We start from the raw sequence: 26,080 nt of genomic DNA, 5'->3' as shown, positions 1-26,080 counted from the left end.
GATTCTTTTCATTTGCTGCCACTCTTTCATCTTTGCTTGTATAAACTCAAAATATGCAGGTTTATTTTTCTGTGTTTTTTTTTTTTTTTTTTTTAATGGGAAGAGAGGAGGGGAGAAAAGAGCTCAGACATGGGAACACATGATGATCTTGTTAAGCTGTGCCAAGCTGTATTGAATTAGGTGACAAAGGACCTGAATAAGTAGATGCTCTCCCCCTTCCAATCTCACAACAGTCTCAAAGCAGTGGCTTTTCCTCTGAAATGCCAAAAAGCCCCACAGTGCATCTCAAGTAAGATGATTTGTGTGAGCGTTTACCATCACCTGAAGGCAAGTTTGTTTGCCTAACATTTTATGCACTTCGTGTCAACATTTACCCAGTCTTCCTAACAAGAGAATTGATAGCACTGAATTTGCAAGCCTGATGCTCTGTGTTAGCTGTGACACTGATACTGTCTTCTCTTGTTTTAGACCTCTGAGAGAAGCAAGTTTTTTTCCGTCTTCTATTTATCCATTAATGCTGGAAGTTTGATCTCCACGTTTGTAACGCCTGTATTAAGAGGTCAGTGTTGATTTAGAGTAAAACAATAAATTAGCTGCCCTCTGGCTACTCCGCTGTGCATTGTTAGGTTCTTATGACAACTGAATGGCAGAAATTATATTATCTCTGGATTGGTCAGTGTATTGCATTTATGCCTTGTTAATCCTGCCATTGCAGCGTAACAGATTTATGGTGCTAGCAGCAGGCAAGTCACAAAAACCATATTCCCAGTTGTATTTCAATGCCAGCCCGAACTGCAGAATTAAAATATGGGAGGTGGAAAGATCTGAATTGTCATCTAATTCTTTCTGTGTCCAGTGAAGTATTGATCTCTGCCTTGCTTGCAGGTAACCTGTGGATGGGAATTGATCTCTGATGCCCTGGGCAGGCATCAGGACTGAGTGGTTTAGTAGGGATGGATGTGGAATCCTACACTGTCCTGCCACTGCTGACTGTGGGAGGACTCAGTCCTGGCACCCAAACATGTCTGCATGGGTCTGCTTGGAAGATTGCAGCTCTGAGCAATTACCCTTGAAAACAAAGCACAGGCCTCTGCCCCACTTAGGACCTACTTTACATTCTGTCCCTGCTGCACTTCTTTCGTTGTATCGTAGCGCCTGGAAACCAGGGGACTGGCATGCTATAAATACAGGCACAGATGCAGAGGGAAGGCAGCAGACCACAGGCAAACGGATTGGGGGCAGGACGAGGTAACATTCACACTGGTAATTTTTTCATTCTGTCCTGTGGCCTTCAGGAAGCTTTCTTTATTTGCAGTATTCATTTCATCAGGCTGTTCATTTCACAAAGCTGTGGGCAGTTGTGCTTGTCTTATATCTCACCAAAGTATTGAGGCGAATACTCTCCTTACCCAGGTCAACCTTATGTTGGGAGGGGGTTTTGCTCAGTGCCATCACTGCACAGATGAAAATCTGATTCCCTTGGAATGTAAAAACCTGTGCCAAGGCAACATAGCAGTGAACTGGTTGCAACGTGGAAATGAGGTGGAGAGGATGGGGATAGTAAAATTTCTGTTAAGTATGAAAGGTTTCCTTGGAAAAAACAAGTAGTACAGTCCAAAGACATTTGGCAGAAACATGGAATAGATGTTTTCAGGTGGAGGAGTCCAGCTCACTTTGTATGTTAACAGTTCAGTGTGTCCATAATATCTTGCTGCCAGCTTTGTTGGATTTCAGCTAATTTATGAAAATAAGCAAATAAATGTTATGCACCACACACAGTTATGCAATTGGTCATGATTGCCCAGAGACAGCAAATGGGGACGACAGAAGGCTTCGTGAGCTGGTTTCCTGTTAACTCTGTTGTTTATTTTAGCCAAACTTATTTGTTGTTGTTTCTATGCAAGAGCGCAGTAATTTGTAGCCACTGGCATGCAGATGCAGACTTCACTGCTAGTTTGCAACTGGCCTTCTGAACTCCTGTGCTGTGAACTAGGCTGAAAGGCACGGGGTTTCAGTGAACCATACCTTGGATCAGTGAAAGCCATGCTCTAACAAACCTGGGTTCCTGATGGGCAAGACCTGGCTACCTCTGGTGAAATTAGGAAGTTGGAGAGAAAAGGTATTGGGGATGCAACTAGTGTGTTAAGTCTAATCCTGTGCAGCCACTTATTTAGGAGTAGGGGTATTTGCTGCCGCTTTGTCCACTGTAGATCACAATGAAATATAATCATAATATAACTCATGCAGCTGGCACAGATACTGTGGAAACACAGTACTGATTGTTTAGATCTATGTGAACGTATAATGATTTGAGGTTGTTTTAAATGTTTGGGGTTTTTTTTTTTTTCTTTCCAAATTACAGTTCTTATCACTGCTTTTTACCTATTTGTCTCCCTTGTACTATTCTCATCAATATCCCATTATCAGCTTCTGTTGCTGGCAGACACCAGCTTCCAAATTGTCCTCGTCAAGTGAGGACAACTGTTTCAAGGAAATTCAATTCATAGTGTCAAGCAGCAACAGCAAAGAAGATTTAGAGCCAAATCAAGTGACTGATCTAAGAGAAGCAAATCAAAAACCCAGGTAACGTAAGGCTGATAATAAGGAGATGCTTTTCTTTCTGAATTCTTTTTTAGGGGATGTGAAATGTTTTGGAGAGGATTGTTATGCACTGGCTTTTGGTGTCCCAGCAGCACTGATGGTGCTGGCGCTTGGTGAGTGAAAACCACCGTGATTCTAGCAGTAGTTATCATTTTTAAGTCTGCGTGTGGATGAGAAAATGCACAAGTTCACTAGCACTGGATGGATGCTATGATGGAAAGCTCAAGAGTTCAAACTCATCCAACTGTTCCATGGTTCAGATCAGCAAGAAAAAACACTTGGATCACTTAGAGATGGGCAGACTGTGGTCATCCTGCAATCCTAAATCATGATACTGGTGAGAAGATGGTTGTTCTGTATAACAAATGAAGGCATTAAAGTAATTTTGATGTGCTACAGCCCTGTCTGTGAGCAGGTTAGGCCTCTGAGCTGCCATCTGAGCGCTACCTACAGTAGTACTCAAAGTATTCCAACTTACAGAAGAGAAGCTTAGTATGCCACTTCTAACCTTTCCACAGTTTTTTTTTTTTGTAGCTTGAGGCCATCCACTTTTGCTTCAGAATGCTTACCGCACAGAAATCTCAGAAAGGGAAGCTGAATGAGATGCCACTTTATTCATTTCTCACTTTGCTTGGCTGAAGTTATTCCCACAATTACAGTGGCAGCCTATTATTATGTTGCAATAATAAGCCCTCATTGCCCTAGAATCAGGAGCGAGCTGCAATCATCCTGCTTCCTAAAGCCTGCATCTTAGGCCTGTTAATGTACTGTCAAGATGACTTCTTCAACCCCTATCAAATACCCAGCAATTTCTGCATTCTTACAGTTACTCATCAGTAGCCAATATAAGGGACACCCCATTAGCTTTAGTTTCACTGCTGCAGGGGAGCAGTCCCCTTATTATGCTGCATTTGAGAGCTTTTAACACAGCATGGGTTGACTTCTCATTCAACGTGTTAGCTTAATTGAGAGACTGTGCAATTGTATGAACTGCATCTGTGATTTGGAAAGTTCATCCCCCTGAGAATGCTTAAGTTGTTTTTCCCTGTCAAACTTCCATCCTAGAGAAGGATCAGAGCGTTGGGAAAATGTTATCAGGTCACAACCTATGTTACAGCAATTATGTTTCAAAAAAAGTGCGCGGTCACAGGCCTGAGTAGCTCCTGTTTTCCCACGTGGTCCATTCTTAGTGGGTTAGTGCGGCATAAGCTCCTCTGTGCAGCACCGTGTGATGAATGTTTCTAACAAGATAGTAGTAGTTGCCCAGGGAAAAATGAACATGTAAATATTACAGTTCCAGTGAGGCTATCAGTTGTAATGTGTTTTTAGGTAGTGTCCTGCTGCCAGATTCCATAGCCTGCCCAGCAAAGCAGTTCTGTGTACTTTTGTAAAACATTGGAGTTTTCTTGGATGTGATGTATTTAACTATGTGAGCAGCTTGCAGAACTGGAGAACGTACTCTTCCAGCCCTGACCAATCCCCTTCCCATGATGCTGGATAGCAAAGAAAGTTTAGAGGCAGAATGGGCATCTTACACGACAAGATTTTCTGAGCTGCTTCAGTGTCTGAAATACAGGAGAGGACTGACATCATTTATTTTAATGCAGGAACCTCAGTTCCCAGTGGGGTCAATGGAATTGCCAGGAGATGTTTTCAGCAAACTTAATGAATCACCTTTAGGAAGGCACCAATAACTCCACATAGACATGCTAAAAATGAAGTAGCACTGTTACCCACTCTATGACTTTGGACGAGTCTCTTTGGTTGGGATTCACCTAAACTGACTTCAGACACCTCTCTGGCAGTTCTGAAAGTCAAAACTGGATGTTCATAGTCCTAAAAAGGAAATGGTGAACATCCAGGTGAGAAAAATACGTACTTTTCTCCACTGGTTGGTTTGTTACGTGGATTTCGTGCTCAGCTTTTATTGTACTTCTCCTTGCTAACGTTTTTGGAATTGCAATGTAATCAAAGGCTGTCAAGGAACAGGACAAATGATCTGCAATTGGATAGCTCCAACTCTGACAATATTTTGAAGCCTTGCTAATCTATTTTGTGTTTTGAGGGAGAATGCAATACCTTAAATTGCACATCCCTTCACGGAAACCATGAGTGAAGGTAATTTCTCTTAACGTCATTTAAATGTGCATGAAGTGCAAGTACTCAAAGCTCATGTTGGATTTGGATTCATCCTCACGTGGTGGTTGCAATGATCTGGTGCTAGTTTCGTGCACAGGTATCATCATCATCAGCAATTAAAAGTGGATTGGTTTTTAAGTCGCTTTGTAGGAATCACATTGCCTCTTGTAGGATCTTTTTCAGTTTGAAGTCATTAACAGAGCCCTATACGTTTGTTTGGTTTGATGAAAGTACTGCCATGTAAGCCTCAAAGGGAGAGGATTTCTGCTGAATATGAGGGTGAGGGATCCTCCCCAGAAAACAGAGCAGGATTAAGTTTCAGTCATGTAAATTCTCATCTGGAATATAATCTTTTTCAGTTGTGTTTATAGCTGGAAGCAGACTGTACAGAAAAACACCACCACAGGGAAACGTCTTACTTGAAGTGTGCAAATGCATTGGAGTAAGTGTGTGCCATTCTCTCTTCTTCATGCGTAATTCTGAGGCTGCAGGTCAGAAGAGTGCAAAGGGAATGAGGAAGTGACATCTAGAATCCTTCTGAATGCTGCTCCTGGCTAGATATTTTGCTGTTGACCTGTAAGAAATAAGGAACACATCTATGTCCCAGTTTATTCTTCAGCATTTCAATTGTTTTTCCATAGCTCCACATCTTCAGCTAACGCCGGTAAAAACACTGGGTGGGGTTTGCTGGTAAGGGCTGAGAGAAAAATTGAGAAATGTAATTTCTTTCAGGTGAACAATTTTACTGAAGTTTATCAGTTCAGCAGACTGTAATATTACATGTTCATGTTATGCACATTAAGTTACTCTGCAATTTCAGTATAGCCTATCAACTATTTTTCATAGTGTGTGAGCTGGCTACAGTGTATGAGAAATCCTGTCTTGTTTTTGGATAGATATTGATGTTTCTTGTTCAGGACCTGTTGCAAACAGCAAATGTTTTCTTTTTCTCTAGATTAATGCTAGTAACAGATTTACCTTGGGGAAACAGACCAGATCTTAGGGACAGGATTTCTAAGGGAGGCTGCCACTGTTTTTGCCGGTCTGGTCAGTGGCTGGAGCAAGAAGCATGAACAAACAAGTTAAAAATTTGATGTCACTAATTTCTCCTGCAGTGAGAAACCAATTTAAAAGCTGCTCTAGGACTGAATGAGACATGGGCTGCACCAGAAATATGCAAAAAAAGACCTACACAACAAGAAAGGAATGATAGTTCTGATTTTGATATTGGTGTGAATAAGGAAGTGTTTCCTCCCCAGCACTGTGGTCAGTCCAACAAGTGCCCTTCAGAAAAGAAGAAGAAAAAATGATGTTCAAAGCTTTATCACGTATCAGGTTTTAAATCAAGAAAAACAGATGTTGGAGGCTAACACTGGGTTTGCTTGTGGAGGACAAGCTCTGGAGGTAGTTCATTCACATATCACACCTTTAATCAATCAGTGTCACAGAAACTTTCCTGCAGAGAATTGGTTCTAAAGCATCTGGTTGTGCACATGCAAATTTTGGAAGTGTCCGTCAAAACCCCCATGATATGTACCTCCAGGGGTGGAAAGGGCAGTTTTAAGCTGGGAATGTGACAAGAGCAGACGAATAAGACCTCAGAAATGGAAAATTTAAATTAGGGGGGTAGGCATGAGGGAGTTATTCACTGTTTTTCTCCTTAGTTTGCTATTAAAAACAGGCTGAAAAATCGCTCCCGTCAGATTCCAAGGAGAGATCACTGGCTTGACTGGGCATCAGAACAGTACTCGGTAAGTGATGTTTTACAAGGGAGGATTGGAAGGGAAAAGGGAGTCAGGCAGACTTAGGACTTGCCTGGCCACCCCACTCTTCATATGCATCTCCTCACTTGCCCTGTCCTTTCCCATGTCTGTACTCTCCTGACCCTTAATGGACAGTTGAGGTGCTGCACTGAAATGCAGAAATGCAATTATGGTCATGAATAAATGCAGTGAATAACTGTTGTGTAGAAAAACATAGGAGCTCTTTTGCTTTGTATTTTGTAGCTTGAAGCCCCTGTCGGTTTGTCCTCACATCTTAATTTTCTGTCTGTTTCCTTTATAGAAACAGCTGATTGCGGAGGTTAAAATGGTGACACGCGTTCTCTTTCTCTTCTTACCACTGCCAATGTTCTGGGCCCTGTTTGATCAGCAGGTACAGTACAGCATGTTGTAGGCCTGAATTTGCACCCCTGTGCTGCCAGCGTGACTCCAAAGTATCCTGGAGACACAGTGCACTACCTTCCTATCAGGTGCCTAGGGGCTGGTTGTGCTGCAATGGCACAAAACTGCAATGGTTTTGCAAGACCTCCAGCACTGTGGTCTTCTCTATCCCCAAGTTCTCTGTTCCATGGAACATCATGCAAACTACATTGCTGTCTGCTTTCTCCTTAGGGATCCAGGTGGACTTTGCAAGCTACGAAGATGAACGCTGACTTTGTAAGTATTTAATGTCACTGGGGATAAGACTAGCAGTAATATCACTGCTCTTGATTTTTAATCAAATTCTCTTGCTAGTAAGAGCTTCTGCTTAATGAGTCTGGATAAGTTGCACTTTCAGTGATTAGAAGAGAGAGGCCCTATGTGGCCGTGTGCAGTTCATCATAGCACATCTTGGCAAGGAGCAAGGGCTGGGGAGCCACTGGCAGCCTGTAATGTCAGGAGTGCTGACGTACTGGCAACTGGTTGCTCTGTGACCCCCACTCAAGACAGGAAAGTCAGGTAAAGTTCACACAGCCCTTGTGGAGTATAATGAGAGATGTTGTAATTGTATACTTCTGCTCTGGCTTACTTAGTGATGCATTGATGAAGCCTCTAAGAATCAGCAGGAATCCTGTGCTTAGGGTCGAAATGTGGGGAGGATGAATTAGTAGCCATCAAGTGCTTCAAAGGTGTGAATGGCAAATGGAGCAGAAGGCAGTGACAGATGACTGTAGATCATCTGTCTAGCTAACGATGTCACCACTTAAAGTGTTTCCAGAAGTGTATTTCATAGGCCATCTAGATCTTACCTGCAGATACTCATATCAGAATTTAAGATGGTAAATGCCCATTTTACAATTTAAAATCAATGTAAGGCCCCAGATTTGAGTTCTTCCTCTTAAAAAGTTTTGCTCTCAGCATGTGATACTCATTAGGCTTAATTAATTCAAATGAGGCATGAAAAAGACTACACCACTTGTAATATTTTATCCACTCCAGAAGGACAAACAATGAAAGTTCATGAAGTCTTTATGACGTGTATCTAGAAACTTTGTTTTCTGCTGTTGTGCTCACACACACTTAGTGATCCATCAGCAGAACATCTAAGAATCACCAGGAGTCATTTTTTAAACTCTCCCTGGTGAAGAAGAAACCAGTACATATTAGTTCTACCTGCTTGAATGGGTTTTTGGCTTCTTTCAGTCTTGTTGAGCCTTAGTGAGTTGCCCCAGCTCTTGAATGTGAGAATTAACTGCAACACTGGGTTGATTTCTTCATTAGGGTTGCTGGAGATCATGCTTGCAAAATTCCGTGTTTCTGCTCTCTCATGCCAAAGTGCTCAGCTAGGGAGACTGAATTAACAGGGAATGGTTTAGAGCGACATGAAATGCTTGCAGGCTTGTTTTCTAGTGGCATATTTGTACACAAAGTAGTGAGAGAAGAAGGTATTTGTCTGATGCTTTTAATTGCAAAGCTCCTTTGCTTTGTCCACTGCTTTTCACTCTCCTAGGAGGCAGCTGCCAGCAGAAACAGGTAGGCAATCTATATTCAGCTCAGGACGAACCTGGCAGACAGGAGGCAAATCCCCACGGTGCTTTCTCGGAAAGATATTATTTTCTTCCTAATGTTTTCCCCCTTTCTCTTCATCTTAATTTCAAATGAAAAGCTGTGTGAAGTTCGGACAAACGCCAGCCTCTGCCTGGAGACAGCTCATCTGTCACTTTTGGAGACTGAGATCCCTCTGTCTATCCTTGATGGCCTTCCCAATTGCAGGGGCAAGACACGGTGGTGCAAGGATACCGCAGCTGTTACAGCCTCAAGTTCTCTTGGCTTAAACCAAGAACAGTTGAACAGCTGACCAAAGCCCATTTGGTGCCTTTGTCAAAAGGAGGGAGTAGATGGGGGGTAGTAGATGGGGTACAGCCTACCGGCTCAAGGGTAATCTTCTGTTATCCTTTTGAGGTGTTTGCAACAAATGCCATCACAGCGCAGGGGTCTTGAAGCATGAGCACATTCACTTACAGGATTTGGGCTTTTCCTTTAGAGAAGCAGAGGGAGTAAGCTCAAAATCCAGGTCCCAGCTTAGAACTGACATTCCCATTCCTCACCGCTCACCTAGTCCTGGGCTCAGCCAGTCTGAAAGATGGGACTCAGTACCTGTCCTGGCCATGTCCCAAATGCCATATATCAAGGCCTGAGTGTAGTTTCCTTCTGCAAAATGATCCTCATCAAATTCTCTGTCTTTAGATGACAAGTGTCAAAAGCACAATGTCAGCTGCTAAAGCCAATATAAAGAATTTCAGGAAACCACCTTTGCTGATGAAAACCATACTGTGAGCTGGTTGCTTGTTTGCCACCAGCCATATATGCTGTGCACTCTTATATGATCATGCTTATGAATCACCTGCCATATCTTTTTGTTTCAGGGAATATATGTCCTTCAGCCTGACCAAATGCAGGTAAAAATACTACAGGGTAGGAAATTACCCTGTAGAAATATATTTTCTTGTTCTCTCTCATTCTTTTTTTTCTTTTTTTCTTTTTTCTTTTTTTTTTTTTTTTGTCACGGGACCAGTGGTCTTTCTCTGCTCGTTTCAAAGGTAATAGCAGTGGTCCTGCTGGCTAGTGTGGTGTTGACTCTGACTTATTGCACACTAGCTGTTTAGCAAGCTTAACCTTGATGTTCAGAGGACCTCTAGGATGTCATAACACAGGCATAATGCAGAGGTGTGGGAGAACATGACGCCTTAATGTTTCTTGAACTAGTGCTGGCATATGGGAGATACAGATTGTCTTTTTTTAACACATCTCTGCACTGGGATCAGCCTTTTACCTGAAATATGTTTCCTTTCTCCCTTCCTGCAGGGCAAATGAAAATATGAAGGCTCTGAGATGATGCTGTGTTGTCACAGTTGATTACAGTTCTTATGCTGAATAGCTCTGAAGAAATTCAAAGCTGTTCCTTTCCCTAAAATCTTCCTTCAAAGCTGAAACGGAGCATCTCTCCCTGCTTGTTCTCTCATTGCTCTGTTTTCTTGCTGTGCCACTTCTGACTGACAGACAAGTTCTGCCCTCCCAGGAGAAAAGCAGTTCCTAGGGGGGTTCTCATGCTGTGTGGAAGTATGAAAAAGTGGCAGACACAAAATAGTGCCTGTTCCTCTGAGATTTTGCTCAAGTCCCAAGCTGTTTCCATTATTGTTGATCTGTTGTAAGGTGCCACCAAACACAGCCCCTAAAGTTGCCTGCCTCTATTTCAGTGGGTTTTGTACTCTCTGAAAACACAATGCTTCAATTCTCTCTTCAGGGAAATTGCACCAATGATGCTTGCTTACCTCTTGGAGAGGAGGGTGTGAACAAAACATATTTGTGCCTGTGAAACCTAAATGGCAGAAACCATCAAAGAGCAAACTATGATTGTAGTTTAAAAGGAGATTTTTAAGTGTTCATGTCCTTTCTGTAATGGAATTATTTCTGGAGGGCATTGCTTTATGACTTTAATTACTAAAAGTTACTTCCTAGTCACTGAACTCCCATTGTTTTGTATTGCAGTTCTTAAATCCACTTCTAATTCTTGTCTTCATCCCGATTTTTGACCTTGGGCTCTATCCTCTGATAAACATGTGCAAATTTAATTTCACGTAAGTACTTGGGACAACATGGATACCTCATTTCTTACTGTTTTGCAGCAAGTGTGCAGAAGAATAGCTTTTAAGGAGAAGGAACACAAATTTCTATACTTGTGCTTTACAGTACTTGCCTCTACTTCAGCCTGTCTGGCAGTGTCGCCATTTTCCATAGGCCAAGGAAATTCCAGCGGGGAAAATTCACTGATGTTGGTTTCTGCTCTGTCATCAGATTTTCCCTGAAAGCCAGTATGAACAGTCTTTAAATTTGATCAATACGTCCTTCTCCTTATCTCCTGTATTGCTGTGAAGTAATTCCCTACCTGCAGCAACCGAGTTTGTTGTCCTGCCTGGGCTCCATGTGGTCTTGTGAAGGCAGATTCCCACCAAGATAGGGGCCAGTGGAGAAGGGAGTTTTCACAGTAGCCCAAGTGTTCTGTCATAAGTCTTCTCTAAGAAGTGCAGTGTTATAGGAGAAGACCTCTAGATCAAAACAGTTGTATCTGGGGACCAGTGTATGCTTCTGGGGGGAGATTTGACTTTTGAGTCTCTATAGTCTGTGAGTTGATGTGTTTTAGCAGTGGGAATACATTATGTGCACTGTTGGAGTGCCTCAGCCAGTGCAGCTGCAGCTGAAGTGAACCAAGTTTGCATGTTCCAACACCATAGTGTGTAATGGGGAGATGAGTGGGAGACTGGCTTCACAAGCCCTTAGTTGGCAGAAAGCTTCCTGTCTGATGACAGGTTCACAGAGTATTTCATCCAGCAGCACAGACCCAGGCACTGAACGGAATGGAATGTCATGCTGTTTCTGCCCCCTGGATACTAGATACTGACAGGCCCCTCTCCAGTTCAGCCATGGATGTGGCAGTGGATATCCTGTAGTCTGCAAGGTTTTAGCCTGAGTGGCTGCAGAAGCTCACGCAACACAATCCCGATGCACAATTCAGTGTCAAAATCACATTATTTATCCCAAGATGCAAACAGTAGTAATCTTCTTATAACAGACCATATAACTGAGAGACAGAATTTAGGTTCGTAATCTGGATTTCCCAGACCCCTGTCCATATGGACTATGATTCAGACCATTACAAAGACTGGAAATCACTGAATCTAGGTCTGTATTTGTTTAAAATCTCAACAGTTCAGCACTCAGTTTGGACCTGCCTTTCTGGACCTATCCTATACCTTTTTATATCAGATTGTCTCCTATAGCTCTGGCAGAGTTGTTCTGTTTTGCACCAGTTTCAAAGCATGTTCCTTGTTCTCTAGGAACGTAGATGTATTGGCAGGAGAAATAACCCAGAGTGATGACACAGATGGTCAGAAACACTGATGACATAAACTACACATTTATTCTTCTCTTTATTCCTGCTGCTAAGTAGCAGACTACTTATCTTTTGCTTTTCCCGGGAGAGACTTGAAGATGTATCATTTCTAGTGCTCATTCCAACATTGCAGGTTAACATAATGCCATGAGCTATTCCCACTAGATGAGCTAGGAATAAGACAATATGAAACTTGCAAGCATAGAACTTTTTTCATGGCGTACCAGTTTTAATTGGCCTCAGTGCTAGCCTCATGCAGAAAAATAGAATAGTTTTAAGTTAAATGATTGGCAATTTAAACAGCACATCATTCCCAGTGCCACCTGTTGGACAGTTCAATACGTGGTTTTGGCACGTTCTTAGTCTCTGAGGAATTGTATTCTATATTTTAAATTACTTTCTTTTCTCAGTGGTACCTCTTTCATTTGCTCCATAGACCTGTTAGGAAAATGGCAACAGGTATGATCCTTGCAGGGATGGCATTTGGACTAGCAGCCATTGTAGAAGTCAAAATAAACGTAAGTATAGCACAAGCGATTCCTCAGAAATATTTGGCTTTCCCTGATATGTTTTTATTAATGTCTGTTAAATAATCTTTTTACCAATTTTGTTCCTTGATAGTCATCTTCAATGAGTTCTTTACAATTAAGCATGCCAACCCAGTTGACAAATTCTTACTTTCTGCCTACGTGTCTCTTTCTGTGACTGTCTCTTTTTTGGTCTTTGTAATTTTGCTATACCTGTCATTTGTATTGATCTGTCTTCTAGGCTTCTATCATCAGTGATTGGCAGACACCTGGCTAATGCGAGTGATTAATTCCCAAAATATAGTCTGTTCTCTTCTATTTCTTGCTGTAGATTTTCTGTATTTTACTGTTTATTTATTTATTTCATTCCTTTCCTACTTCAGGCTGGGGATCTGTTCTTTATGCAACAAATTCATTTTCTATTGATGGAAGTGAATGCAGCCACTTCCACAATCACAGACATCAGGGGTGGCCGTGCATCCCCAGACAGGATGCCAGCAAATCTCTCGTAAACTCAGTGTTAGCCCCTGCAGATTTGTACCATTTGTTTCTGGCAAGTGCCCGGCTTTGTGCAAACTTTGGCCAACCTTTGGCTTGAGGAAGATACTGTAGGATTAATTTTTAAAGCTTCCATGTATACTTAAAGTGAGTGTTCTGTTACAGAGTGGCTGGCACACAGCCCTGGATTAACATTTGCAAGTTCTTCAGGTGAATCCACTGACAGATCTCCTACTGAAAAAAGACTGTGGGTTCAGCTCTCCTTTCTGATCTTTTTTCATGAGTGAAAAAATGCTCTCGTTGTCAGCCACAGCAGCTCTCTCTGGGCACTGAAAGCCTGCTCTGGCTGTGGGCAGCTCCTAAGGGTAGGGACACAGTGAGTTAGAGGCTCTTCCTGTCTCTGCATGGGAATTTTACCCTGAAAGCCATTAAAAGCTCTAGCAAAGAGCAGCATATGGCAGCCCACTTTGGGCAGTGCAAATGAAAAGTTGCGGTAATGAGATTTGCTGGGTACTCATACAGGGCCTGTTGGTCCAGTGCAGCTATGGGTTCATGGAAGACAGTGACACCTTGTCTTTTCTGACAGAATCTCTCCTCCAAGCTAGGTTCAATCTACCCTGCTTGCCATTCCCAAATTACAGGATAAAATGGAAAAAAATAATAGTTCTGAAGTATTCCTGGCAACTACTTATTAAAAGAATGTGAGGAAAAAAAGGTAATTAATGGCTTTAGATTGCAGATAGCAGAAGGCTGATATTGATTGAAGTTCTTTTTCTAGGAAATGATTCCTGACAGAATGAGGTTCCTCTGTACTGCAGGCTTTGTTTTTCCTTTCTTAGAAAACAGGAAGCGAGATCTGTGCTTGGCATGAAGCATGGTGTCAAGTGATGCAAAAGCACCATTTACAGTCATGGAGCTGGACTGGGATTTTCAAAACTTAGCTTCTGGCTGAGCAGTCTGGGAAAATAATTATTCTGGTCACAGAATTCTTTCCTTTCTGATATGGCACTTGTGAGCTACACAGTGAAAGCAGGGATGTTGTTCTACCTGCTCAGCAGCTGTGCAGCCTGTACATTCGGTGATGCAAGGGGCAGTCTTTGGGAAGGTTGACAGGTTGGCTATTGAACTATTAGATTCCCCCCCACGTAAGATTTATGTTCAGTTTTCACTCGGCGCAACTTCTGATGAGGAAAGGATGGAAAAGTGTCATTACAGAGAGGAAGACTATTATAACTGAAAATGAAGTTATTAAAGTGCTAATAAAGCATATGGATGGCACTTAAAGCCTTTTATTTTAATTAGGAAACCGATATGCCTCAACTCGTCCCAAAAGAAAGTTTAATTCAGGTCCTGAATTTGGCAAAGAACCCAGTTCAAGTGACAGTCCAAGACCAGAACCTATTTCAGCAGCCAGTGGAGGCTTTCCAGGTAAGTACATGTGTGGGGATGGAAGGCTTGACCTGCATCCCATTGAAAAAGGGTGGGCTTTTTTCTGGCATTTTCCAATAAAGATCACAGATGCTATGACTTGTTCTCCAGCCTCTTAGAAGTGCATGGGAATGACTTTAGAGATGGAGCACACCATCTCCAACCAGATAGAAGTGGAATGTTTGGAGAAGTACTTGCTTGACAAAGGGAGGAATGTCTAACGATATTGTCCTAGAATTAGGAATAAAGAATAAATGTCTCAGTATGAGGCATTCAGCTGGCATCTCTCAGTGCTAAAATACTAACTAAGCACTGCTGTTGGGCTCTGAACGGCATATGAAAAGTATTTACCTGCAAAGGAGAAGAAAAATGGGAAGGCACAAAGCTGGGTATGGGCACTGCAATTTGTTTCCCAGTTCAGCTTCCAGATGACTTCAGGTCAGCCTAGTTTGGGAGCCAGAATGGCAGCCCATTGGCCTCCAGCTGCCTGCCACATTCTAGGTGGAGTCCCGTTGAGGCAGATTGGGGCCAGGGAAAGGGTAGCTACATGTGCAGAAGGTTCTTTGGTGTTTGAGTTACATATTGCAGAAGAAACTACTCCAAGCTCTGACTTGACCAGCCTGAAGCCTATAGGTTGATGTAGGTCTTTTGATGCAGAAGGAAAGCTTTTCACCAGCTTTGACTGTTAACCACCTTTTACAGAATTCCATGAAGAGATGGTAGGGTTGCACTTGGTGGGAAGAGCAAGATCCTTTATCACGTGGAAAAAAAGCAAATAACTAAGTTTGTTTTATTCACAGAACCCAGATGAGTACTCACATTTAATACTGAATGGAGAGCAACAGAGCCTTCACTTCATCCTGCAACATCAAGGATCGTCTCTTGCTTTTAACTACACCGTGAAGGAAAAATCAGTGTACAGTTTAATTGTTTTTGAGGCGGAAGGAAGCCTGTCAAGTCACTTAGTGAGTGTGGGAGCGAAGTGTAAATACAGTATTAATTTAATGGTTACGATGATACAATGGGTAATGGGGTAATAGGCTTATTAATTCATTTGCTCCGTTGTGATGTCTGTCTGATTACTCTCAGATGCTCCAAGCCTGGCTTCTTAGCTAGCAGCACTGAGTCTGTACACGTTTCTGCTGGTTGATTAATAGAGGCATTATGGCATCTGAGAGATGCTGGGAACACTTTAATCCAGTGAATGCTGTAGTGGGACAGCAGCAGCGTGCCTGCTGGACAGCAGAGCTTGCAAAAGCTGGGGAAGCAAAGAGCCTGAGATTTTCCCCAAAAGATGGTTCTATAAAGCAAAGATGTTAAAGAGGCTCAAGGGCTGGGCATGGAGTAAAAGCATCAGAGGAATGATTCGTGGTGCAGTTATTACAAGCGTTTAGTGAAAATGCACAGAAGACCCATTTGTTTTGCTGAACAGAATAAATGATTAAGTTCATTTCCAGCTCTGCAGCAGAGCTGTGTTTGGACTTTTGTGTATTGCTGCAATAATTATAGAGACATACGTGGGGTATATAGGGCTAGATTCTGATATCTTTTATGTGCAGCTGTATCCCAAGAAACACTTCTAAAATGAATGGTGTCATTCTGCATTGAGGTAGTTGTGTATGTATGTGTGAATGGCATTAGAATCTGTCCTTATGCTAAAGTGACTGTTTTCTTTGCAATTTCTCAGCCTCCTACCTTGCAGTGTTGTCAGTGCATAAGCGTTCAATATTGTATAGTAGAAATTATGTAACTGGTTTTAAAAATGAGGAGTTTTAAGAATTAATTTTTTCCCTGAGGCAGTTTTTTTTTTTTTTTTTTAATGTTTTGGAACTTGGGGCTCATTTTCACACAATGTTCTTAGGTTTCCCTGAAACCCTGATGATGGTGTGCCGTTTCCCTTAGAAATTGATATTCATACAGTGATTTTCATACTGTCTCCATGGAAAGAAAGCCTGAGACAGACTGAAGCAAAGTAATCTCTGAGCTTCTGTAGCTCTCTGTGCTGCCCCAGCTATCTAACCTGTGTTTGAATTAATTCCTACCCTCAGCACGGGCAGATTTCTGCTCTGTGTTGTTGGCTGATGCTGTTGAGCTGTCATTGTCAGCTGACGACAGGAGAGGTGTGGAAGGCAGTTTAGTAAATGACACTTTGCAGCACTGCAAGATGAGGATGGCAGTGGCATCACTGTTGTGTTGCAGGGCTTATCCTGGAGTAGTCCCAGCCTCCCTCAACCCCAAGGTGGGTTTGGCCTTTTGCTCATGTTTTCCTGGAAGAAGCCAGTCTGAAATTGGTTTCTTCTCCTTTGTGGGTGGTTGAGTGGGCAGGAAATGAATTTGAGAGCTCTGGGGATCTTTGCTGAACGCGAATAATAATTTGTCAGTCCTGCCTGCAGCGAGCTAGTGTGTTAATCCCCATGAGTCTCCCACTGAAAGAAACAGTGTTGTTTATTATTTATTGCTCTGAAATTTGTTATTCACTGTGGCTATTTGTTACTTAGGGCATATATTATTTGTGGATCAGCATATTGCACTGAAATGCAGTGGCCTTTTCATAGGGATGTTGTAGTTCTGGATCCTTAGTCTTAGAAGATCAGGGTTTTACATCGCAAAGAAAGCATGGAGAAAGGGCTGTGTGGGTACAACCATGGATTTCAACCAGCTATGAAACTGACTGTATTCTTTTTGTGTGAAATACAACCTTCAGGGCAGGGGCTGAGTATCTATTGTCTTTATTCTCAGCATTGTGCACCAAGTAAACCCTTCTCAAGCAGGTATAGCTTAACTTTCCAATTGATGCCCCAGCTGTGATCTTAAGGAGATCTGTCAGTCCCCAGTGTACCCAACCACGCTGCAATTTCAAGGATGAGCCTGCAAAGACTGTGACCATAAAACAGCTCAGTGCATCCTGGTGTCTCCTGCTCTCTGCCTGCACTGTGTGATATTTTTCTCTCTAAGTGTCAGGAAAATTATAAGCTGTAGATGTTGATCAGAATTGCAACCTAACATTCCCTATTGGCTTTAGGCTCTGTGGAGATGATGAGTAAACCAAGAATCCAGCTCTGGAAGTTCAGCTATTTGCTGGTTTTCATAGGAGCGTGGTGCTCAAGTTTAATTGTAACTAATCATTGGAAGAGGCTAATGTGGATAGTGCTCTCTTGCTATTTCCAGATCAAGACAAATCATTTTGTTAGAGAGTGTTGCAAGCCTTAGTAGAAGGATAACTTGTTGAAATTCTGTAGCCTGTATTAGAAAAAATGTATGATCTCATGTTGGACCTTTGGAATTTTGCCATTGGTTTCATTGTACTGGGACTTCACTTCTGTAGCCTGATGCAAAGCTTTAGTGAGATAAAGTCAGTCCCATTGGCTTTGCAACATGTCGTTCCACAGGCACTAGTATTTTCTGTTACATCTTGTTTATAAGGCAGTATTAATTCATATGTGTGATTTTCTTTTTTTTTTTTCCTCCCACTTTAGATTACAGACTTGAAAACAAAGCCAGAAAATGGTTTGGCAGCAGTTAGGTATGAATGGCTCTTTTTCTTTTTTCTTTTTCTTTTTCTTTTTTTTTTTTTTTTTTTTTTTTTTTTTTTTTTTTTTTTTTTTTTTTTTTTTTTTTTTTTTTTTAGGAATCAAGGGTGGTGGGCTGAGAAAAACTGCTTTTGTCTAATTCAAACTGTAAGTAATGTAGCCCAGATGTTCTTGGGTTAGAATGTAGCCTATGCTCTTCCTGCAAGAAACGATTCAGGTGTCAGCTGCAGACACTGACCTCCCAGTCTTGCTGTGCAGAACTGAACTGTATTGCCATCTACTGCCTAGGATTGTCTGGGCTGAGATGGCAGCACAAAAGATCTCCTCCTTTGGAAGGGTGATCTCACCATGGCCCGCCATTTTGGGAAAGAAGGGGAAGATGCAATCTGGAAAGGAGCTGTTGCCATTTGTCCTCTGCAACCCGTGATGATCACTTATCTTGTCCAACTTCCTGTACAAAAGCAAACTAATCAGATAAAATGAGAGCAGCATCTTCATAGACCTGCACCTGTGAAGTTTTCTGCTGCCTGAACACCACCTAGGAGACTTGATTAATACCTCCTGTCAGAAACTCTTTCATTTTTCTGTCAGCATTTTTTGACAGAATCTCAAACATTTCCGTTAAAAAATTTCTGAGGAGATTTAACTAGGAGAATGTTCTTTTTTTCCACTGAAGTTACTTTTGTTGAGCATATTACTATCTTTAGGACTCCCTTCTATGTTAACAACTGAAAACCAAAATTCTTAAAATCATGGATCATATGAAAAGTTTTTTGTTTTGCTAACAGGCCCAAACCTCTGTTTTCCCATGAAAGTTTGTTGATGATGAAAATATATTGCTAGAAAACTCTTTCTTGCAATTAGAAACTCCTTGGAAAGTATGGCAGCACAGTGCACACGCTCATCAGGACACACACCTTTATAGTTTCCTGGGGTGGGGTTCTATCCTCTTGAACAGATATAAAAGAATCTATGAATGTGTCTGAGAAGAGATTGCTGGTAAGTTCATTCTCACACACACAAATAAGAGCTCTCTTTGCACAGAGAGAGTAAAATTACATAGCAGTAGGAAAAATAGTTTTATACTGAAAGCCTAGGCATTGAGTCAGGCTGATACTTTGGTGGCTTGCAGGAGAAACTGTCATAACCTTATGGAGTGACAGAATACTTTGGGAGAGAGTGCACTTCTTTTAAGTGATTCGTATTATACTTTTCCTGCCCTGTGTGACAGCCTAATAATATGCTTTCTTTGCAGATTCATTAATGGTTTGAGCCAAGATGTCAACCTCACCATTGACAGCAAACAGTTCATATCTGTTCAGAGAAACTGTGGTGTTTCTGGGTACTCGCTGGTAGAGAGGGACACGTAAGTTTCCCTTGCTGTGCTGAAGGTCCTCACTGAAGCCCTTCCTTTAGCACCATAGGGCTTTTTTTTTTTTTTTTTTTTCCATGCAAATAGCAGAAACTTAATTGCAATGCTCTTGGCATTTGATTGTGTGGCAGATGTTTGTAAAAAAACAAGCAAACAAAAAAAAGCAGAATAATCAGCTCTGTGCAGAGCAGCAGTTACTCTAGGCCACTTGTGTGTGTACAGAAGAACCATGCATTTATTTTGCAAAGCGTCCAAGCCGAAGGATAGGGGATCAGTTTCTCTGTGCGTAATATATTGCTGAATAGATTCAAGTTCTTAACTGTGTCTGGAATAGCTCCCTTCCTGTAGCAGTTGTTGGTTTGGTAAGATAACATAATCAGGGAAACATTATTGCTTGGAAGCATTATTCCTTTGACATGAGTGTAATGACGTTCTAATTGAGGTAATGATTGGAGTTTTCTTAGAGCTAGGTAAATAGAATATCAGGAACCCAAAATCTTTTTGAAGAAGTCCATGTACAGAACTTAACTTTCTCTGAGCAGTTACACTGTATGTGGAGCTGGAGTGAAGAATTATGAGAAGTTATTGAGAGGCCATCTGTGCATCTGTCAGCAGAATGAAGTCGAAGATGGAAAAGTCTCTCTGCCATGTGGCACCTGCTCTATTTTGGTATTCTCTCAGGTCCAAGCTTTTAGTGTTAGGATGCTCTCAGAGAAGGAACAATTCATATTCCACATGACTGGTGGTATGTGAGCTGACGACATCATGTGGGCTGGTAACATCTAACATCCCATGGCCTTGTGGGCTGGGCTGATAGACTGGGGGTGCATATGGCCGTGGTTTGGCAGCACAAGACTTGGCTCATGTAAGACGTTTCTGGCCTCTGCAATGTTTCAAAAGCCTCCTGGCTTTTCTCTGCAGAAGCTCCATCCAAGGTATTTATGGCTGCAGTTTAGGTGGATGCATCAACCACTGTTGCAATGCTGCTGATCCTCTGTGCCATCTTGGACATCCAAAATCTAAGAACAAATAAGAAGGCTAATTTGCTCTATTGAAAGGAAATACTATGGCTTGTGGGAGTGTATCTCTGATATCCTGAAGACTCTCTGAGCCTGGCTAACTTGTGGGGCCCACAGTTCCTAGAAGGAGTGAATAAAATTTTGGAAGAAAAATAAGGCTGGGGAAAAAAAAAAACAGAGAGAGAAGTTAGTTCTCTTTTTGCTGGAAATTTTTGAGATTGCTTGGAAGAATCAGCATTTCAAAACATTAGCAATAGCCTGGGTCATTGGGTGAACTCTAGTCAGTGCCTAAGTATTCCTGGAAGGAAGAGATGGCAAGAACTCTAGGGATCCTCTGACATAAACCTGACTGCAGCTTTACATTATACATCCTCTCTTGTCCATTGTAGGGGCATTTTTGATAGCTCTATTCTGTGCTCTTTGTCTGAGACTAACCAGAAAATGCTGTACTTCATCCTTGTATCTAGATATGATAATGGAAAATGCATAACTGAAACTGGGGAATTCACCCTGGACCTAGGGCTGCTTGACTTTGGTGCATCGTACACTGTTGTGATAACTAATGTAAGTGATTCTGTGTTGGTAACAAGCTCGTTCTGCTCTAGTCTCTGGCAGTGTTTTTCCTCGTACGTTGGTGACTCTATTGCTTTCTCCACTTTGTGAGACTGAGGTAATAGCCATTTGAAGGCCATCCAGGAAAAGATTCTGGCAACTATAAAAGCAAAGGGGGCGGGTGGTCATTCCACCTTACACTGTGATCTTGTCAAGTCTTACCAGTTAAACAAGAAGCAATGTCTTTTGCTTGATGGAAATCCTCCTTAGAAAATCAAGTGACATGCAGTTTATGCTGGTATCACACCATCCTTGTTTGGTTAACATTGACCCAGCACACTGCCAAGAGCTAATGCTGCCTGTGACCTCTAAAACTACAGTACGTGGTAACATCTCACACTTGAGAAACTCTGCAAAAACAGTCTGCTACACCCTCATGTTTTACTTACTGATCTGAAAGTTGATCTTTCAAGGCATGTGGATTTTGCACAGGAAGAAGAGGAGCAAAGTGTTGAGAGAGGTGGATGAGGTTATGTATCTCCTTTTCTTCCTCTCACTCTCACTGTACAGCTCATTTAGAGACTAGTGTGAAGTCAAGGCATGCTTTTCCAAACAACCCAGAAGTGTGAACCAAAGAGGGTGGAATCCTTTGCCTTCCTGCCAGCTTCTTAGATGCTCTGACTGGTCCAGCTGGCAGGAGCCACGGAGATCATTGTAACTGTCTTAGTGCCCGTTTTAACCTTCCCATTGCACAGGCACGCTTACAAACCAGGTCTGACAGGACACGCTGCTGAGCTGCCCTTTGGGGCTTTGACTACTGTGTGGTGATGAGCAGAGCAAAGTGCTGTCAACTATTCCCTGGCAGGAACATCTCCCTGTTGGGCAACTAATGGGAGCTGTTCATGTCTGTGGAATCCAAATACGTAGAGGGGAAAAGCATAGCTGCATAACACCTGTTTGGTTTTTTGGTTTTTTTTTTTTTTGTTTTTTTTTGTTTTTTTTTTTTTTAACATTTTTCCTCCTGTAGCTGGAATAGGATGCACGGTCCTGGAGAGAACAGTCAGATGCTGCCATCTTTGAGTGTGGAGATTTATGTACACAAAACACATGCACACTTGAAGCGATGTTGGCCAGTCCCTACTTCTATGGCTGCACACCTCTTTCCCTGGATGAGAAGCTGAGTAGAGTAGTTGCATAGAGAATATGAGACTAAGAATATTATCATTGAGCTTCAAGTAATACAGCTGAGTGTAGAGGAGAGGTAGGAGAGGTAGATGCATTCCAAATGGGTGTGGGCAAGGACCCCACTTTGTGGTCTCATCTCAAAGCCCCTGCTGCCTCCATGGATGCTTAGGGGTGGCTCTGTGCCTCAGATCCTATGGCCCTGTGCAGTCCTTTAATCTCTCTGACCCTCTGTTTTTCCATCTCTTGCCCTGTGCTTTCATCCTTCTGTAGAGAGTTAGTTTGCTCCAGGCCAAGATAATTTTTAATTATTGCAATGATTTGTACCATGCTCTCCTACTCAGCTGAGAGTGAAGTATAGAAGAACCAAGAAAGCAATATATTAGGCTGCTTATATAGCTGAACTGTAATACTTAAATCATGAAAATAGTGCCTTCCCAGCCTTTTTCAGTGTGCAGTTGTAGTATAGTACTTGTGACATTTCCTTTGGGCAAAAGAGCAGTGCACAGTTCTCCTCTCACCCCTTTTAGCCTTCTAAATTACACTCTCTTGATTTGCCTCCCTGCATGGTGATTAAGTACATCTCATAAACATCCCTTGTATTTTCCCATGTACTCTCCTTAAACACTAGGTTTCCTGCCTGAAGGCATTTTAGCCTAATGATTGCCTGGCTGCTACTCAAATCTCTCTCTGCTTCTCTGCACATCAGAGGCAGTATTAATTACACCTAGAAAAGCAAACAAAAGGAATTAGGAATACAGACACTGTAACTGTCTCAATATACCTGATGTGGGGAAGTTTTTGCTACTCTTAGAATTCCTGAACTGGTTATGTTTGGGTGTTGATGCTATAGTTGGGGAGTTATACAGTGCTAATGGAATGCAAATAGTGGTCATGTGGAGGGAGTGAGCATTTATCCTCTTGCCCATTCTGGCTCTGGTGTCATCAGCAGGTGACAGGCTCTATAAAAGTACCACACAGACTTTTCCTAACACCAGTAAAGAAGGCAGCTTGCCATTTTGCAATAAATCTTGAAGATCTTGTGGCACAGGAGGTAGCTGGGATATTTTCATGTTGTGCAGTAGGAGTCAGCCTACTCCCAGCAAGCTTGAATGTGGCAGAGATCAGACCCACAGTTTCACTTCCAGGTCAGAGCTTTGCTTCTGTCTTTGCTTTAAGCTTCATCTTAATTCTCTGTAGTCCAGTCTAGGAAGGATCTGATCTTTCAGCAGCTAATTGATGTTCCTTTATTTTCCTGCTAGGTGTCTGCAGGTGCGGTTCAGACATGGAAGTCAGAAGACATCAAAGCCAACAATGTCCATATGGCTTGGCAATTACCACAATACTTATTAATATCTGCTGGAGAAGTGATGTTCTCCATTACAGGTCTGGCCTTCTCCTATTCTCAGGTACTCCACTTAAAGATAAGGGGCTTAATTAGACTTCAGGATTTATTCCCACGTCTGCCAAGGTTGCATGAGGCTTGGAACCTGCTTTAAACTGAGAGACTGAAGGGGGTCTAAGGGTTTATGAGAATCTGATTGTGGTACACTAGGTTGTCTGGGGTGAAGGTTTGTGAGTGGAGAGGACTGAGATATTGCAAGATCAAAAAGCTGAAGCTACTCAAATTTATCTTTGGAGTAAACTGCAGATATTTATTAATGTGAGGCATTAATCCATGCGACAATCTGTTGTGAGATATGGATAATTTGAGGTTGGCAGGAAGCTTAACATCATTAACATCAAGATCCAGTATTTTCCAAAGATGTGCAGACGCATGGCACCAGGCTTCAAGCTTCAGAGCTTTTTGCGTGGGTCTCCAGTCTTCCTGATCTTACAGTAGATGATCTGGGTTGGGGGTGATCAGAATCCAGATCTGCAACAGCAACCATTACTTCCTTCTCCATGCGTCCTCTAGAATGACTTGTTTTGAAACCTCTTTGTATGCAGCTGTAGGACTTAATTGCGAAGGAGACACATAAAAAATTCCACCGTTTTCTCCTAGGCTAGGTAGAGGGATGTGGGCACAGCGTGACAGCCACTGACCAGACTCTTCTTCCCTTTTCAGTCTCCAGCCAGCATGAAGTCAGTGCTGCAAGCAGGCTGGCTGCTCACAGTGGCTGTTGGGAATACCCTTGTGCTTGTTGTTGCCCAGGCTGCACCTATGGCGCAGGTATGGTTCTGCTTGTAAAACAAAGCTAATGCTTTAGAACAGGCCCTGGATGGTGTTTCTGGATGCCTGTGCCCTGGAGGCAGAGTTTCTCTACCCAGCCCCAGGCTTCAACATGCCCCAGCTGTCTCCCAGCCAGGGTTCTGCGTAGCACTCAGCATTGCCCTCTGGAGCAATGGTCTTTCCTGGGCCTTTCAACGGCAGTAAGTAATACTGCTGTGCTGTGCTAATAGTGCTGGAACTCAGCTTTAGGCAAGCAGACTTTATTTGGACCTGGAGCTTGTACACAATGCCAGCCATGTGTTGCTGCTGCATACCAAAAGCAGCTTGCCTGATTCTGTCAGGGCCAGCTGCCTATTGCATCCCTGCGATACTGGGCTCTGCATGGGGAGGCTGTGGTACAGAGGTTGTTTCTTCCAAGCTGCAAAGCTTCTGGGATGATGACATGAAGGTGTGAACTGGGGCTTGTTTCTGGCTCACAGCAAACTGCCTGTCTCAAAGGCATCTTGTGGGCAAAAAGCCCAGGCAGGTATGTGCCAGCCAGGGCAGATTTGTAAGAGGTTTAGTGAAACTAGCCCATGGGTAACTGACTTGTTTTGAGGTATATCACACATATTCATATTTACATAACTACATTACGTATACATGATTTACCAGAAAACAGGATGAGAAAGTTTTTACCTTGTGAGAAACCTTAGGTGCTGGAAAGCTTTCACCCAGCACTTTGAAAAGCACTTGGACATGCAGAGAAATCTTCTGGACTGGGAGACTGGTGTTCCCTGACTTGCTGTTTTATTTCTTTTTCTCTTTCCTAGTGGGCTGAATTTGTCTTGTTCACTGTTCTACTCTTTGCTGTGTGCATTATTTTCTCCATCATGGGATATTTCTATGTCAGTGTGGATCCAGAGGACCTAGAAGAAAAGGAAGAGAAGAGAGAGACCCCAAATAGAGGAAACATGATTAGTCTTGTTACTCAGAAAACAAAGCTCTAACACATTATGGGTTGGGATCTTTTTTTCTTTCTATCTTTCTTTCTTTCCCTTCTTTCTTTGTTTTCCAATCTTCCTCTCTTTCCCTCTCTTTCTCGCTCTTTCTCTTTCTTTTTCTCTCTATTTCTCTCTCTCTTTCTTTCTCTCTTTTTTTTTTTAATTATTTTTTTTTAATAATTTTTAACTCAGTAGATGGTAAGGAAGAATGGAGACGATGTTATTTTATAGTACTGTGGTTTTTATTACTCAGAATGTAGCTGCCATCTAAGTGGGACAAAATAGCCCTCTAAAAAACAGTAGGGGGTCCTGAAATCTGAACAAAATTCCCTGGGAAAAGTCCTGTGGTATTGAATTCCCATATAAGTGAAGTCAATGGAATTTAGAACCTGCCCTTCTTTCTAAGCAAGGAATGCTTTCCTATGATTTTCTTTTAAGTATATGTTTAGGGCAGCAGAGAGGAAGGGTGGAGGGCATGCCAGCAAAAGGTAGAGATGGTAGAGATGCTTGGAGAAAAGGATGAAAAATCCTATGTGGGATCAGCGAAGAATAGATGCTACAGATGGAAGATTTTTTTGTTGTTTTTGCTATTTTTTACTGCAATCATCAAAGACTGGAAGAGTTACAATCCCCCAAAATTACATCGTGTAACTCTCTTTATGAGTATTTCACCCCATTACTGCAAATTATGTTTGGTCCTGATTTATGACTTTCACCTCCAGGCCCAGAAGTAATAACAGGGAATTAAATGCTGCAGGCTAAACTATTCCCAAAGCATCACTGAACAAGATATGCATTCTACCATCTCTCTGATATACGGTACTTCTTAGAAGTCTGCAGCAACTGATAGCATTCTTTGATTAGACATGATTAGAGAATTGGTTTACATTTTTGTACTTTAGGAATCCAAGCTGTTATTTGTAG

At 42.2% G+C, this 26,080-nt stretch overlaps 1 protein-coding gene across 1 annotated transcript in view; it reads left to right on the top strand.

Moving 5' to 3' along the window:
* Positions 1 to 25,162, top strand: part of SLC15A2 (solute carrier family 15 member 2) — a gene marked incomplete at both ends in the record, with an annotated part of 35,767 nt that extends 10,605 nt beyond the window's left edge. Inside the window, 17 exons of the mRNA XM_079539010.1 lie at positions 469 to 559; positions 2,637 to 2,714; positions 5,100 to 5,182; positions 6,405 to 6,491; positions 6,805 to 6,894; positions 7,134 to 7,178; positions 9,368 to 9,400; positions 10,491 to 10,579; positions 12,329 to 12,410; positions 14,220 to 14,345; positions 15,146 to 15,310; positions 17,822 to 17,868; positions 19,131 to 19,241; positions 20,734 to 20,830; positions 23,263 to 23,409; positions 24,069 to 24,173; positions 24,986 to 25,162. Of these exons, the coding sequence (XP_079395136.1) occupies positions 469 to 559; positions 2,637 to 2,714; positions 5,100 to 5,182; positions 6,405 to 6,491; positions 6,805 to 6,894; positions 7,134 to 7,178; positions 9,368 to 9,400; positions 10,491 to 10,579; positions 12,329 to 12,410; positions 14,220 to 14,345; positions 15,146 to 15,310; positions 17,822 to 17,868; positions 19,131 to 19,241; positions 20,734 to 20,830; positions 23,263 to 23,409; positions 24,069 to 24,173; positions 24,986 to 25,162 (1,653 nt within the window). The remainder of the gene's footprint in view (positions 1 to 468; positions 560 to 2,636; positions 2,715 to 5,099; positions 5,183 to 6,404; positions 6,492 to 6,804; positions 6,895 to 7,133; positions 7,179 to 9,367; positions 9,401 to 10,490; positions 10,580 to 12,328; positions 12,411 to 14,219; positions 14,346 to 15,145; positions 15,311 to 17,821; positions 17,869 to 19,130; positions 19,242 to 20,733; positions 20,831 to 23,262; positions 23,410 to 24,068; positions 24,174 to 24,985) is intronic.
* Between the last annotated feature and the right edge of the window lie 918 nt (positions 25,163 to 26,080).

The sequence above is a fragment of the Tetrao urogallus genome (assembly GCF_951394365.1).
Source record: "Tetrao urogallus genome assembly, chromosome: 8".
Taxonomy (NCBI): Eukaryota; Metazoa; Chordata; class Aves; order Galliformes; family Phasianidae; genus Tetrao; species Tetrao urogallus.
Note: the sequence above shows the minus strand (reverse complement) of the source record. Positions and strands in the feature narration are given on the sequence as shown.